This window comes from Nymphalis io, chromosome 8, assembly GCF_905147045.1.
Source record: "Nymphalis io chromosome 8, ilAglIoxx1.1, whole genome shotgun sequence".
NCBI classification, from domain to species: Eukaryota; Metazoa; Arthropoda; class Insecta; order Lepidoptera; family Nymphalidae; genus Nymphalis; species Nymphalis io.
Window position 1 is genome coordinate 3,393,725 of NC_065895.1, and position 16,857 is coordinate 3,410,581.

The 16,857-nt window shown below is 39.1% G+C and overlaps 1 protein-coding gene across 7 annotated transcripts in view; it reads right to left on the bottom strand.

The window, feature by feature from the left end:
• LOC126770175 (uncharacterized) overlaps positions 1 to 16,857 on the bottom strand; it is a 66,341-nt gene that overhangs the window by 1,616 nt on the left and 47,868 nt on the right. For 4 of the 7 annotated variants that reach the window (XM_050489408.1, XM_050489410.1, XM_050489412.1 and 1 more), the window contains exons 2-10: positions 5,597 to 6,659; positions 5,189 to 5,415; positions 4,821 to 4,948; positions 3,430 to 3,602; positions 2,711 to 2,926; positions 2,248 to 2,468; positions 2,019 to 2,117; positions 1,603 to 1,882; positions 1,310 to 1,418 (exon numbers count right to left, since the gene is read on the bottom strand). In XM_050489408.1, the coding sequence (XP_050345365.1) occupies positions 1,310 to 1,418; positions 1,603 to 1,882; positions 2,019 to 2,117; positions 2,248 to 2,468; positions 2,711 to 2,926; positions 3,430 to 3,602; positions 4,821 to 4,948; positions 5,189 to 5,415; positions 5,597 to 6,636 (2,493 nt within the window). In that variant the 5' untranslated portion in view covers positions 6,637 to 6,659. Of the gene's footprint in view, positions 1 to 234; positions 292 to 1,309; positions 1,419 to 1,602; positions 1,883 to 2,018; positions 2,118 to 2,247; positions 2,469 to 2,710; positions 2,927 to 3,429; positions 3,603 to 4,820; positions 4,949 to 5,188; positions 5,416 to 5,596; positions 6,660 to 10,004; positions 10,032 to 16,857 lie in introns of those variants that run through there. The other 3 variants (XR_007669446.1, XM_050489411.1, XM_050489413.1) reach the window with 3 other exon arrangements.

Sequence of the window (16,857 nt, forward strand, 5' to 3'; positions counted from 1 at the left end):
AATAACTATAGATAAAATATAAATATGTAGTGCGAATAAAATCCAGTAACCATAGACAAGACAGATAATTGTCCTAATAAATGAATAATTTAAAAAAAATTTCATCATATACCATAGACACCAAGATCCATAAAAATATTTAAAAACAGATTAAAAATAAAGAAAATAATAAGAGAGAGCACAGAGACAATAATAAATGTGTGCGTATGAAGCTTATAGTGAGTGGATATTAACCTTGACGTTTTATTCTTGACTCGAGATCGCCAAGCAGGCCCTGAATGGTGTAAATACCTGTTTCACATTAAACCAGTTAACGGTACTAACACTACTCTACATTTCATAATTGATACAACAGTCCAAAAAGGTATCCATTTTTTTTTAAAAGGATCGGGTGCCTTCATTTGTTATTCCTGCGTTCATAGATAATATTATACTTCTTACATTGTCAATACACCGCCGACAATGGGAATTAAGATGTTACATTCCTTGTGCCTGTAGTAACACTGGCTCGCTGTCACTTTAAACTGTATTACCGTTTGGCGAAAAAATAAATGGCAAAGTGGTAACCACAGAGATGGGTTGCAAGCACAAAGCCAGTATAATATTGCCTATCCTAAAACATTATATTATTGATCTTACATTTAAAATTTCATCACAACCCGAAAGTCTTTTTTATGATGGTTGATAAATACACAATATTTCCCATGATATGATGAAGATTTCAATAGGATTGTAATTTCATATGAATATTGAAGCGTCAATAGCATGGTTTACAGGCCGGGATGGGTGTCGTTCCCACTCCTAACAAAAGCGTTACCCTCAATTAAAGGGGTAAACAGAAATATAAGTAATTCTTTAAAAACAGTCATTGCTATTCGAAAAACTATTTATATACTGAATAAATGAATTGTGGGCGAAAGAATGAACGGTGAGATTAAGATTGGTTTATTTTTTTTAAATTTGATGATAAAAGGACTTTTGTTTATAATAAATGTCATTTTCTAGGTTTGAAATATTCTTTCTATAAGATATAAAATTTAATTTTTACTTGGTGGAATGTTTATGTGTGTGTACAATATAACATATAAATATTATATAAACACATACAATATTTTTAAATACCTTATATAGTGGAATATAAATTATATAAAATTGGTTTTAAGTTCTAGTTATAAAATTATAGGTCAAGTAATAATAAAAAAATAACTTTTTATTTATTTATGAATCGTTTGTAATACTGTTCTCGAATATTTTAGAATTTAAAAATAAAACATAGTTAAAGGTTTAGATAACATATTATCAAACTCACTTCTATAGACTGTTGGTACTGCTCCATGAGGCTCTTGCAAGCGTCCAGTTCGGCCAGCTTTTTGACCACGACATCCGCTACGTTCTTCTCGGTCACTTCTATTTTATCTCTGCAAACGTAATGGACGGGTGAGCTACATGAGACACGTCACTCGCTCGTTTCAAAGCAGAATTAATATATTACGTATGTTCAAAGTACTCGGAAAGGAAGGAAGAAGAAGTAATAGGTTGTGAGGTTAGAATGTGAAGTAATCGGTGGCACAAGAAACGTTCGTAGTATAATGCGAGCGGTACCGGAGCGCGTGCGCGAGCGCGGCGGCGGGCAGGTCGGCGGGGCGCGCGGCGGCGGCGGCGAGCGCGCGCAGCAGCTCGGCCAGGCGCGCGTCCAGCGCCAGCACGCGCTCCAGCAGCGCGCCGCGCGCCGCGCGCTCGCCCGCCGCCTCCCAGCGCTGGCGCGCCGCGATGGCGGCCGACAGCGCGCGCAGCGACTCGCGCTCCGACGCGCACTCCGCCGAGCCCGAGCCCGAGCCCGAGCCCGACCCGTCCCCCTCCGCCTCCACCGACGCATCGCCCTCTGTCGACCGACGATTTGTCAATTTGTGAGTGTTACAGATTTCAATATGTTGTAAAACGGTTCGAAGTAGAACAAAATTAAAAAGGACATAGACAATACGATCTGCAAATTTTTATAAAACGAACTCTAAACACACCTTTATCTATATCCCCGCAATACTCTCTCTCGGGCGACAGCTCCTCGCCGCTCCAGGCGCCTGCGCCTTCAGCGCCCGACCACCATTCCTCCGCATATTCTGATTTTTAAATAAAATTAATCGGTTATTACTTATCTATTTGTGATGACGTATAAATCGAATATTGCTCATCATAATTTATAAAAATTTTGATTATTCCATTTTGTAATGGTAATTGAACAATAATAACCTGGGTCAGTAACGAGACAGGGCTCCGTCTCCGAGTCGAGCAGGTCGGCGGAGTTGTCGTTGTCGTCGGACATGCGCGAGCGCTCGTCGTCGTGCGCGTGCGCGGGCGCGGCCGCGTGCGCGAGCGGCGTGGCGGCCGAGCGCAGCGCGCGGGCCACCGCGCCCAGCAGCCCGCCGCGGGACTCGTCCTCCGGGGACAGAGTCTCGCCGCTGTCGCTGCGACTGGAACAAGGGAAGAAATTGATTAAATGAAGATGAAGAAGATGATTAAATATTTTTGATGATTATTGTTAAAGTGGAACGAGAGTCCGAAAATTAAAAGACACTACTTATTTCATCGATTTGCGGTGTTCGTTGTGAGCAGATCAGACAGTGAATTCTACTGTAACCATTTGCAACTAAATTTACAAATTATATGATATGATGATTTACAGACAATAAGTCGAACAGTCGGGGAGCCCAACCTGCAGTAAGCTTCATTATGATAGACGGTTTGCTGCAGCGCGTGGTGCGGCAGCGAGTAGGCGGCGCGCACGGCCTCGGTGAGCGCGCGCAGGCGGCGCGACAGCGCGTCCAGCGCCGCCGCCGCGCCCGCGCCGCCCCGCGCGCGCGCGCCCGCCGCCAGCGCCTCCTGGCGCCGCTGCTCGCACATGCGCACCAGTTGCCGGCACTCGCCACGTCTGTAACGATGACATTACGTGGAAATTTATAAATCCATCTAACCTTTTCGACGAGAGGAGGCCTTAGCCACTTGTATTTCACCTTTAAGATATCGTTTTAATACCATAAAAGATAATATTTTAACTCTATATTAAGCCTCATTGACATTAATGTCTCAGTTCCTAGAGATAAGAGACCACCGTTTTTATAGCAAACCTGTCTATTATCCTACTGGACACGGCATGTCGTGGCCGTCTGTATAAGTGCCACTCACTGATCAGATATTGTACCGCTAAACAGCAGTACATAGTCTTGTTGCGTTCCGGTTTGAAGGGTGAGTAAGGCGATGTAACTACAGGCATAAGGGACGTAACATCTGAGTTCCCAAAGATAGTGGCGCATTGGCGATGTAAGGAATGGTTACATTACTTAAATCACCAATGTCTATGGGCGGTGGTGACAACTTACCATCAAGTGGCCGATGTAATCGTCAGTCTACCTATAACATAAACAAAAATTATACCTGCGCTCAAGTTCCGCACTGAGCCGCGTGATTTCGGCCTCCGCGTCCCGCAGCGAGTCCCCGAGCGCGCCGGTCTCCGCGGCGAGGAAGTCCTGCATCTCTGCCGCCTCGCGCTCCGCCTCCGCCAGCCGCGCGGACAGCACTCGAGAAGTCTCCCGTCCGTGACACGCCTCCTGTTATAAGCATACGACCAGAGACTTAACTTAGACTTGGAAATTAATACATGGATTTAACTTTTTGTATAAAACTTAATCTTGAAAAAAAAACTATCCCATTAACTAACGGGCTCCGAGCTCAGATAGATGGAAAACTGACAGATGTGTTTTATTATGTACCATGAGACAATACTTTTATTTAAATATAGAAAGCCGAGATGGCCTAGTGGAAGGAAAACATCATGAATGTGTCTAATTTCATTGAAATTCTGCCACATGTGTATTCTACCAACCCGCATTGGAGCAGCGTGGTGGAATAAGCTCCAAGCCTTCTCCTCAAAAGGGAGAGGAAGCTTTAGCCCAGCAGTGGGACATTAACAGGCTGTTACTGTATAGAAATGGGATACATGACCGTTTATATCATATTATGTATCGATATTAATTTAATCTTTACATTATTAAATATGTAGTTTAGATGTTAATATATGATATTTGGACGTTAATAAACGAAATAGCCTAGTTAACAACGAAATAGACCCAAATATATTGGAATATAATATCGAATTATGGCAAAATTTTAATCATCAATTTATTTTCATTAAAAAAAAACAGTAACAGACAAAAAAAGTGATAGATTGAAAATTGTTAATTAAAAAAAAACTGAAGATGTCAAACTAATTCTTTAGATAAAAGTTAACTAGCAATAAACACTTAACTATCGCTAAGCATAATGAACGAAATATATTTTTTCCAGTTTATTTTATAGTTTTTAATCAACCCACCAGTAACTTGCTATAATTCACAGTTCACTGGTTAACCGCAACGAGCGCGTACTGTAGTAGGGTTGGCAACTGCATACAATTTATCGCTGTGTTAAGCTTTAATTAAAATCATTTAATACATGGGTTTGGTATGCGAGTCTCATATAAGAGCACTTAAGCACAATGAAATTAAGATAATCTATACTTAAATGCGAAAGTAGCTCTGTCTATTTGTTACACTTTCACGGCTAAGCTGAACAGAATTAGAAGACATTTGGTATGAAGTAAGCTTGAACCCCAAGGGAGGACATTGGCTACTTTTTTATACCTTAAACCTGCTCCCCCACCCCTCCAACACGCGTACGAGAACTAGTTAACTATAAATTTCAGTTTTCCGTGTAGTATTAATACAAATCTCGTTATAGTTATTTAAACAATGGCTTATGCTAAAGAGAGGTGAGGTAAAATATCTAACCGCATGCAACTTATCGCAGTGCTCCCGTAACGAGTCAATCTCGCCACGCTGTCTCGTAGCGAGCTCGCCGGCCGCCCGCAACTGTTCCTCTAATGCCCGAAGACAACCATCTGCGTTGGCACCGGCGCCTAAAAGCGATTCGATAATTGATTTTCTTAGTCAAAACATCTTAAAGTTCAAACATTATTATTTTGCTGAATATGAAAAAACTTGGTGTGTTTTAGTAACAAAATTTTTATAATTCACTACTTTATATTTGTGATTAATGAAGGGGATGGAAGTTATTTAGGGAAAAATAATGCTATTAATGTTTTTTACGATTCAAATATTTTCACTGATTTAAGATCGTCAGATATATAAACTCTTACCAGCGCCGGCAAGTTCCAACAGTCTTTGTGAGTTTCTCTCCAGTTCAGATATAGCTGCTAGCCTCGCAGAGCGTTCCGCAGCCAGCTGAGACTCAGCGTGGAGCCTCCTCTCTCGTTCTTCAGTCGCTGCAGCCTCTGCCGCGACGGCCGCCGCTACCAAACGTGCATTCTCCGTATCGCGAGCGCTCGCTTGAACACCACGGTGACATCGAGTCACTTCTATGCGACTGAAAAAAAGCGAAAACCTATTTGAGTCTTCCATTAAACTAGCTATGAAAAGTTAGCAATAATTATTAAAATAAATCAATTTTAATTGAATCATAGAAATATATGTATATGTAGCTTTGAAAAACTACGAATAATTTGATTTTGAAATAGGTTTTATATTTTTTATAAATGAACAGTTACCTCTCTATATTTGGCACGATTCCTGCAAAAGCCGAGTCGATATCGGTTCCGCACAACACAGTCTGCGAAACTTTTTCGGCATAAATCCTCACCCGCGTCTTCGTCACCGAACGCGAAGATACGGAACGAGCTACAGTAGGTCTCCTGGAAGGTGGTGTATTTTCATGTTTTGGAGACGAGTCTGGATCTGCCTCTCGCCTTCTTCTCGGTAGCGTGCCATATTTATCTGCTGCTACTCGAGTAGCAGATACATCGGTTGCAACGGGAAGTCGTTGTCCGTTAGTAGGCCATTTTTTCTCGTCTACTGGTGAATTTGGTGTTCTACATCTTGCAGTAGACGTTTTTGTAGGTTTGGCACGTAAAGCTGGACTCTCGCGGACCAGATTGGGAAGATCTGCAGTCGGTCGTATGCGTGGTTTGGGTGTCAATGGTCGGGGTTTTTCTGGCGGTGTTGGTTTTTCTCGACTTCTTGCCCGTTCACGAGTTGCCAAGTTAGGTCCACGAGGTGCTGTCGCCGGACGAGGAGTTGACGTACCGACGGGTGAACTTCTTTTCGGTTCAGTCACAGTTACATTCATTCGAGGACGGGGTCGAGGAGGAGCACCTGCTAAGGACGAACTTTCAGATCCGCAACCTGAACCACAAGACACAACGCTAGAAGCACAAGAACGGGATCCTCCACCACTGCTCAGAGCTCGACCACATCCCTCGACACCACTATCACTTCCAGCAGCACCGAGTGCTAACTCATCTCCAACCGGTAAACTATCAAGGTCACTAATTGACCGCACATCAATAGCTTCACAAGAACCATTTCTTATAAATGATTCTTTTAAATGAATACTTTCATTATTACAGCCCTCTAAAGTTTCAATACTAATACCACTTTCTTCTTTAATCACTGCAATTGAGTTATCATTTGTGTTATTTGTTTTATTTTCTAAATTTCCATCTCCGTTAGAAATCGTTTCATTGACCATAGAGCCAGACGGAGGAAGGCCACTAACATCGACGACTTTACTTGAATTTTCTTCTTCCATTTTGGCCTTTTATGTCACATGATCTGAAACAAAAGAAAAACGTTGAAATGATGAAAAGTTACAATGTGTTTAAGTTGCTAGATGGATGGTTTGGTGCCAAGTAATCAGTTCGATGCAGTGGCACATTGTGTGAGTAAAATGTTCATTGTGCGGCAGCCCTCGGGCCACGGGTCACAATCTCGAGGGAGCTTATTTCTATTGTTCACATTCGCCTATTCTCAAATGTTCGTGCTATTTTACAAAGAATCCAGGTTACTCAGCTATAGATATAGGTATATAAAGTTTAATCTTGGCAATTTTCATTTTATAGTCACAGTAATTAACTTTAATGACATTTTTATGAAACATTTACTTTATACCACTGAGTATTCTCAATTAATATATAAAAAATATTTGCGTGTTGAAATTAAAAATTAATACGATTAATGTTTTAAATAAATATACGATCCATGTATATGAGCGATAACAATACAAATAGGTATTTATGTGGCCCCAAGCGATGAGACCTACAAAAAGTTCCCACGGCGGAGGCCCGCCCCGAGTTTTATGACACTCATTCACGATCATATTAAGCCAACTGAATATGTACTTAGCATATTTTGTACTAGGTTTTGTCCTGATGTTTTGCTATCTTGCACTTTACCTGGATAAAATAGCTTATTATTCAAAACTATCACTGTGCAACAAATCACGTTGATCCATTATTCAGTTGTCTTGTGAAAAAGGACAACAAATACATCAATAAACACACATCCGCTTTTATAGTATGAGTAGAAAGGGCATAAAAGTCACAGCACAATTTCCTATGCCATCCTATATCTTCAACTCTTAATTTTATAAAGGAAGCTCTATAGATTGTGTTGGCGCGTCATAAATCTCTACACGACTACAACTCATGATAGTTAAGTCGTTTTTGTTGCCACTGTTATACCACAAGTGACTATAGTAAGCAATTACGTCAGTTTTTCATGGTCATCTTTATTATGCTCGATTAATAGGCAACTTTCTTTTAATGTAAAAGTTATGCGTCAGAAGTTTCGACAGATTAGGAATACAACCCAATCCTTTTATGCCCAACAACTTGTACCTTTAGAACTATCACTACACTATGTTGCAGTCAATATTAAATATGCTTTTGCAGTATAGCTATATATAATGTATGTTCTTCTTGTATCGTAAACTTAGTAAAATAAACTGCACCCTATCGCCATAACTGATTTGTGTCCAAACTTATTAATGCTTTTTTTTGCAGGTTGGTTCGCCTCGGCGGAATATGTATTCCGAGCCGGTGGTAGCTTAACAATAAAATTAACCTTGTAAAGTGACAAAAGTGTTTACAATAAATAGTCTACTTGAACAAAGTATTTTTATAATTTTGATTTTGTATGAAAACAATAGCATTGAAGTTTATTGAATAAAGGATTGAACAGTAAAAAGAACGACGTTATAATATTACATATTTCAACGGAATAAAACATTACACAATTATTTGTAATCATATATATATATATACTTTTTGTTTTGTTCTTATGGTATTCATAAAGTTAGAATATAAAGAATTATTCGCTATGTGACGCACAGCGATAAAAAAGTTATTACGTGTGTTGCTTTTATAGCATTTAGTCGGTACAAGAATATTCAAAGTTCGAGCTGAAAGCCTGGAACTGATATTTTTATGTTAGGAATTATTTTAATTAAATAAGCTTAATGGCGTCTAGTTTTTGTTATATAGGTAGGCAGACGGGCAAATGGGTCACCTGATGGTAAGTCAACACCGCCCCATAGTCATTTGCGTAAGAAGTCTTAACCATTTCTTACATCGCCAATGCGCTAACAACCTTGGGAACTAAGATGTTATGTCCCTTGTGTCTGTAGTTATAATGGCTCACTCACACTCCCAACAATATTAAGTATCACTGTTTGGCGGCACTTCCAACAATGCTAAATGTTTGGCGGTAGAGTGTGATAAGTGGCTGGTACCTACCTATGATGTTAAATGACGAAAGATTCATGTATGAAGTATATTTAGTTTGTTGTTGGTTTTCAATATGTTTGCAATTTTCTTATAAATGTTATCGTAGAATATAATATCTAGCATGTAGTAACAGCGACCGATAAGACCGCATACCAGGATAATTATTGGCGTTAGTAAATACGATAAGCTTATAAACATTCGAATGTAATAAAATACATCATTTCCGCTTAAATAATTTATATTAATTTCGTAAAGTTGATTTAGAGAAACATGATAATTTATGCAAGTATTTCTTAAGAAAATGTTTTTTTTTTTTATTAGAAATTAAATTAATCAAAATACATAAGAGACAACATGCAAGAAATATTAAGTAAATGTAACAAATTGAAATTCTTTAAATTTCTCGTGACGTGATTAAGAATTGTCAACAGAACTAGAGGCATGTTTTCATTAGTCATGGTGTCGGACGCCATGATCGCGACACGCCGTCTGCGCATACACACCACATAAATCGACGTTATTTTTAGCTACGTAAGAACGGTTATGTATAATTTGACGGTTAATTAAACGAGATAGAAAGGCCACTGCGAAGGCCCAGTCGATGACACTCGTCTCTCATCAGACTGAAGGTCATAACAAGTCTATGTCAGCACCTATTAACCAAAAAACTAAACACTTCCTCGATACTTGGTCGTGTTTTCCTTGTACGCTACTTATTATAGTATTATTTAAATTTAGTTTTTTTTTTTTTAAGTAGTTTCCTTAACAAGTTAATTTGAATACTAGCGGATATAAAGTAATTATTATTGCTTATTATGCTTTAATTATTTTGTTTGGTATTGAAACAAGGAAATTTAAAATTAGTAAACTGTAGGTTATTTACAGTTTGACTTTAAGCGTTTCCAAAACATATTATAATAAAAGATAATTAAGCTAATAATCCGATTGGACGAGAAATCCGACACGACGAGAGAGAGCACAACTCCGGGCCGCTACTGCGAATTTCTTGACAGAAAGCCCATTTTTTTCGTTTGAACCCAGGACCCCGAGAACCGCAGGCTTATACGCTAATCACTAGACCAACTAGGCGTCAATACAGAAAACACCTTCCAATTTTAATATATTTTACGTGCCACAGGAAACAAAAGACGTTATTTTAAAAAATTCTCATGTACCTAATTATTCAATTTCTTTTCGCAGACTTTCCTTGAGTCGTAGAAATCGTAGAATACGAACCATTGTAAGTTAATACATCTTCTTAATATTCTACTTAAGGATAAGTTGTGTTGGCTGAGTAAGAATGAAGGCACGTAATGCATGAATTTTCACGATTAATAAATTGTTCGCGTACTTGTTGGTCAAAGATTAAGAAAATACTATGTGTCTTACTTACTCATATCAGTAGTTGAGACGATGTGTACTTAAACATTGATTTATCTCTTTCTGTTATCATTGATTTCACATTAGTAAGAAGAAAACGCAGCATATAACTAATCACTACTAAACAACACTTTATTGAAGATAACTCTTTTATTGAAACCACCCTAATTGGTATATTTTATTGTTTCGTTTTTGTTCGGGAGCAATGAGATTAACATTTCAAAGTCAAACCTATATTCTATATTAAACGTTTCATTTAGACGAAAAAACGCTTTTTATTTTCAAATATTTACATTAAACGTTATATTATCAATTTCATTACGATTATATACGTATAAACGCTAATAACTAGAATTATCGCTTGCGGCTTGCCAATTCTAAAACGCAAATAGGTTAAACATACGAAATATAATTTACAACAACTGTATGAAGCAGTCTATTATACAGATCTGCTCATTTCGAATGTTTTACTAAATATACGTGAACCTAATACCAAGAACGATGGTATACTTTATTATTACGAGGTTTATTTACAAGTAAAAGGTACAAACATTATATGAAGCCTGAGCCATGAAGTGATGTGATTAGGTTTAGAGCACGTGAATATTAAATATTGCGAGTTCAAGCGTCGGAATTTCGTCTACGTATTACTGTAAAGAATATTTTGTTCTACGTTGCTCTAAAGTGGGTTGCATTGGAGCAATTGGACCAACGTGGAATAAGCTCCAAAATGTCTTTTCAGCGACCATTTCTGTAACGATATGAAGCCTTAATAGCTTAACGGTACCTTTTAAAATATATAAAAAAAGTTATTTTATTTACGTATGGCAAAGAGTGACATCTATGAGCAAGTGTCAAAATTAAGAAATCATTAAAAGCCCAAGGATTATACAAAATTTGTAGTCATTTTTTATGTATTAAATTTGTTACCGCCGCGTTTCTTGCTCTCCTTGATATTACGGACTTGTATTCAATAATTAGCTAAAGTCTATTTGAATAACATTTCTGAACTGTGAATAACGACTTAAGTTCTATATAAATTCAAATGGCTTCCTTTGATGCAGCATAAGTAACAAAATAATCAATAAATTTGTACATAATATATATAAACTGTGTTGTGAAAATACGATTCCTAAAAATTACCTGTCGGCGATTTTGGAAAAGATAGTAGATTTTTGTCAATCAAAAAGTAACTGTAATGCTATGTTGAATAAAAGATCAATTAACATATAACATAGCGATTAGTTATAGTATGTTTTTGTGGGAAATCATTTGCGATTTTTAGGAAAGCATAATATCACAAACCAAATTATCGTTGTTTCTTTATATTGCTCGCACCTTTGGGATGGCTCCGCTAAGTACCTACTGGAGGCCTTGGACCGGTTGCAGCGACGTGCAGTACGCATTATTGGCGACGTAAAGGTCACAAACACCCTTGAACCTTTACAATTGCGTCGCGAGATAGCAGCACTGAGCGCTTTCTATAGACTGTATCACGGCGAGTGCTCTGAGGAATTATTCTCTCTAATTCCTGCTTTCCCCTTCCTTCTTAAGTCCACGCGAGCTGGTTCTCGATGTCACCGCCCAACTGTGACATCAATTCCATCGCGAACAAAGAAATTTGGCAACTCCTTTCTTTGTCGCACTTCCAAAAAATGGAATTCCTTACCAGCTCACGTGTTCCCCTCCTCTTACAACCCGGGTTCCTTCAAACGAGGCGTGAAGAGGCATCTTGCGGGCCGGCAAGGCGAAGGCGGCTAGTGCAGAACGTTTTTCCCGTCTGTACTGGCCGTCGTCGCGTTTGGACTCTACTACCACTTACCATCAGGTGGAGTAGAGTCATTTGCCCTCCCGGCGAATATATATATAAAAAAAAGACTAGCAAGTGGACCGCCTGGTGGTAAGTGGTCGCCGCCGCCAATAACATTAGTTCAGTAAGAAATATTAATGTTTTATTTACAGAATTATATGTATTGAGTTAGAATTTCACAAATCCATTGATAATGTTAAAGGTGGCCATATATAAACACCGACCGATAATGATATAATGGCAACTTAAGCTAAAAGGTAAATGGATTTGTAAACATTGTCACGAGCTGACAGGTGTAGAGTTATATATACAGACACATAAACGACCGATAAACAATAAAGGACAAAAGTACATAGGAAGATAAAAAATAATTCACTTTTGTTCGTATTAAAACGGTACTAGGATTAAGATAATGATTGAAAAGGATTAAGACCACTACACGCCGAATGCAATATCTATAATAATATTATAAATGTGAAAGCAGCTCTGTCTGTTGCGCTTTCACAGCTGGAACACTGAACCGATTTTGATGAAATTTTGTCCCTGAAGAAGGACAAATGCTACATTTTTATAACAACCCCTCCTTCCAACACCAACAACTACCCCTCTCACCTAACTTGCGGACAAAGCCACGGGCTAACACTTGTGTCCTATATATGAATAGGCATAGATAAAACACTTCAGTACCTTTGTCTTCTCTGTTTCTCAAACAAGTTTCTATTTTTTTTCTATTTGGTTATTGACGGGCTATCAATAAAAAAAAATTATAGAACCTTTGTAGTCCAAATTGAAACGATAAACACTTTTATGACCTTAACATTATCTATCAATCGAAAAAATAAACGAACTGTCTTCGTCAATTACTTAGTGATGAATATAAGAGTTTAGAATCGAAGGACTGCATTAAATATTCTAGAATATTGCTTATATTATATTACTAGCGGCCCGCCTTGACTTTGTCCGGTTTCGCCAATTATCTAAGTAAATATTTTATAGACAATATTTTGATTTTGGTTTAACATTATATCATAACATTGCAATTTTCGTAGTGATCTCTATTTTTTTTTGCAAAAGAAATGCTACTCGCTACTAATAATGCTTACTGTAGGCGATAGAATTTATAAAATCGGTTTAGTAGATTATCCATTACAAACAAACATACAAAAAATCTAATCATGTCTCATTAAATAATTGGTATTAGATATAGATAATAAAATTTTTCAGAGATTAAGTTTATTTCGATTTTGGTATTGTTTTGTTTCTTATTAATATTTCGAATAAATACATTATTCAAATGCATTTACACATAAGGTACAATAAAGTTTGTAGTAATGCAGTAAATCCGCTAAGATTAATCGACAATTGCGGCTGAGATCTGCAATAGTCTCACGTATGAGTAAGAGAGCCACGTACTCATCAAGGACAACAATTTCAAAATAGACGGTTAGTGACGTCACGTTGAAACATTGGTTACAACATTTAACTTATTTTATAACAATGTATGTATGTGAGAATCGTTTATACACACATACATATTAAATTAAATATATTAATTGTAATGTCGCACAGTCGAATTTCGATCTTAATCAATTAAGCATTATTGATAATTTTAGTTTATTTTAGTGGTGGAATAAGCTCCAAACCTTCTCCTCAAAAAGGGAGAGGAGGCCTTAGCCCAGCAGTGGTGCATTCACAGGCTGTAGGTGTGTGTGAGTGGGTGTGATAATTTTAGAACATACATATGCACGTTTCGATTTTCTTCTACACTTATTTTCTTTTTTTTTTGTTATTTATAAAACAAAGTCTCGTATATAGCTACCAGAACAAAAAAAAGGTCCTTTATCGGGCTATTCTGTAAGAGCAAACTCGAAACTCTCGGAGCAAACTCGGAACAGAAAGTGATATGCGACATTGGCCATAATAATTATAAAATTTCAAGAATACCCGCATAAAATAGTGTAAACAAATAAGTCACTTGTCAATATTTAATGAAGTGAGTTCTTACAGAATAGCATTGCTAAATTATTGTCTTCCTATATACATATATATATATATAATTTTTACACATAAGTTTATCTATTAATTTGTTTAAATGGTTCGTAAAATAGATTACATCCTAGCCTTGAACTATAGAAGTTCATTCGAACGTGTTTTTTTTTTATTTATATCTGACGTCATTTTATAAGGCAAGCTGCTAAATATCGGTTACTGTGTTTACGGGCTCTTAGGACGTTTCCCATCCGTGCTATCACCATCGCCCTTACTTTTAGTTGCTTCGTTGGCTGTAAATTTTATTTTATCTATCCGTTTTCCTGGTATACTTTATATCGAATTTCATTTAATTCCTAACAGTTGTTAGAACGAGATGATGTTAATAATAATCATATATATATTAAATCTTGCTTGTCTGGTTTAATCTTTACCTATTAAATTAGCAACTATGTATGAGAATTCAAATATCAGTTACTTATACAGTCAAGCGTAATATAAATCTAGATGTTTTCGCGCGCGCACACACACACACATAAACTCATATATATAAATATTATATAATTTCATGAAATGGCATTTAAATTTTAATCATAAAAAATTTCTTCTAACAAAGTCCATACGTACAGTCGACCACAGATAAGGACTTTAATAACATAACCTCTTGTTTGTTTTTATGTAGCCTGCTAATCAATCAATCAACAGCCAATCGTTGTCCACTGCTGAACATAGGCCTCTCCCAAGGTGCGCCAAAGCTCCCTGTCCTCCGCCTTCCGCATCCAGTTGGTGCCCGCCACCTTCTTAAGGTCGTCGGTCCACCTGGCTGGAGGGCGCCCTACGCTGCGCTTGCCGATTCGCGGTCTCCACTCTAGGACTCGTCTGCTCCAACGGCCATCGGTCCTACGACATACGTGACCAGCCCACTGCCACTTCAGCCTGCTAATTTTGCAAGCTATGTCGGTGACTCCGGTTCTTTTCCGGATAATCTCATTTCTGATCTTATCCTTCAAAGATACTCCGAGCATAGCTCGCTCCATAGCACGCTGAGCGACTTTGAATTTGTGGACTAGTCCCGCAGTTAGTGTCCACGTTTCGGCACCGTATGTCATGGCAGGTAAGACGCATTGGTTGAAGACTTTCGTCTTCAAACATTGCGGTATAGACGACTTGAGGACTTGACGAAGGTTGCCAAATGCTGCCCATCCCAAGCGAATTCTTCGATCGGCTTCCTTCTCGAAGTTGTTCCTACCGACTTGTATTATTTGTCCTAGGTAGGTATATTCACTAACAACTTCGAGAGGTTTCCCCTCGACGTATATCGGTCCCGGCACGACATGCCTATTGAACATGACCTTGGTCTTATCCAAGTTCATACCGAGACCGACACACCGGGAAGACTCGCCTAGGCTACGCAGCATTTCGGTGAGTTGTTCCAGCGACTCTGCTATGATGACGATATCGTCGGCAAATCGAAGGTGTGAGATGTACTCGCCGTTTACATTGACTCCATACCTAGTCCAATCCAGCGTTTTGAAAACGTCTTCCAACGCGTTGGTGAACAGTTTCGGGGATATTACATCCCCCTGTCTCACCCCTCTGCGCAGTTGGATCGCCTTCGTCTTACAGTCCTGGATGTGGACAGTCATTGTAGCGGCGTTGTACAGACATCTCAGTACCTCGATATATCTCCAATCGATATGACATCTCTGCAATGAGTCGAGCACTGCCCAGGTTTCGATGGAGTCGAAGGCTTTCTCGTAGTCCACAAATGCCATACACAGCGGCTGATTGTACTCTTCGGTCTTCTGCACAATCTGCCGAACAGTATGGATGTGGTCCACGGTGCTGTAGCCTGATCGAAAGCCGGCTTGCTCTGGGGGCTGGAACTCGTCAAGTCGTCTGGCGAGACGGTTCGTGACGACTCTTGAGAACAGCTTATACACGTGACTCAGGAGGGAGATTGGTCTGTAGTTTTTCAAGAGGGTTTTATCACCTTTCTTGAAAAACAGTACCACCTCACTCCCGCTCCACGTTTCCGGGGTCTTGCCATGTTGGATGACGGAATTAAAGAGGCTTGCTAGCTCTTTCAGGACCGGAGTCCCGCCTGCCTTAAGCAACTCTGTTGTGATTCCGTCATCTCCCGGAGCTTTGTTGTTTTTAAGCTGTTCTAGAGCCGCCCTAATCTCTTCTTGGTCAACGACCGGGAGCTCCTCGGAGTAATGGCGCATAAGAGGGGCGCGCTGGTCATCAATACTGATTCCCAGGGGTTTATCCGATCTTGAAGAGAACAACTGCCCATAAAACCTCTCTACTTCTCCGATAATCTCAGGCCTAGAGGTAACGACCCCACCATTTTCAGTTTTAAGTTTTGTCAGACGCGGCCTTCCAAACTTGCGAGCGAACACTTTCGATCCCCGATTTTGCTCAATCGCAGCCTTGATGGCACGGGTATTGGAGCGTCGGAGATCGCGTCGCGTCAGCGTTTTTATTGTTCGGTTTAAGGCCTTATCTGACAAAAACGATGGTAGTTCTCGTCGTTTTCTCATGAGCTCGAGTGTCTCAGCAGAGAGTTTTGGTGCGTTGTCTCTTCTCTGTGGCGGAAAACACTTGCGGGATGTGTTTTGCAGTATTTTGACCAGCGTGTCGGTTCTCTCATCAATGCTGCTTATGGTTTCCAACGCGGTGAATTGATTTTGAAGTTCCATTTGGAACTTTTCGGAGCCTTGAGCAGCTTGGAGCATGGTAGGTCGGAGAGTAGACCTCATCATTCTCGATCTTTCGGCTTTTAAGTTGATATTTAGAGTGCCTCGAACCAAGCGGTGATCACTTCCGGTATTAAACTTGTTGATCACTGAAACATCTCTAAATATGTGCCTTTTATTCGAAATGATAAAGTCTATCTCGTTCCTTGTCACGTTATCGGGGCTTCGCCATGTCCACCTCCTCTGAGGCTTTTTTTGAAAGAAAGAATTCATCAAAAAAAGCCCCTGCGCTTCGAGAAAGTTTACCAGCATTTGCCCCCTGTGATTTCTGCAGCCCAAGCCGTAAGGTCCGACTTTCGATTCAC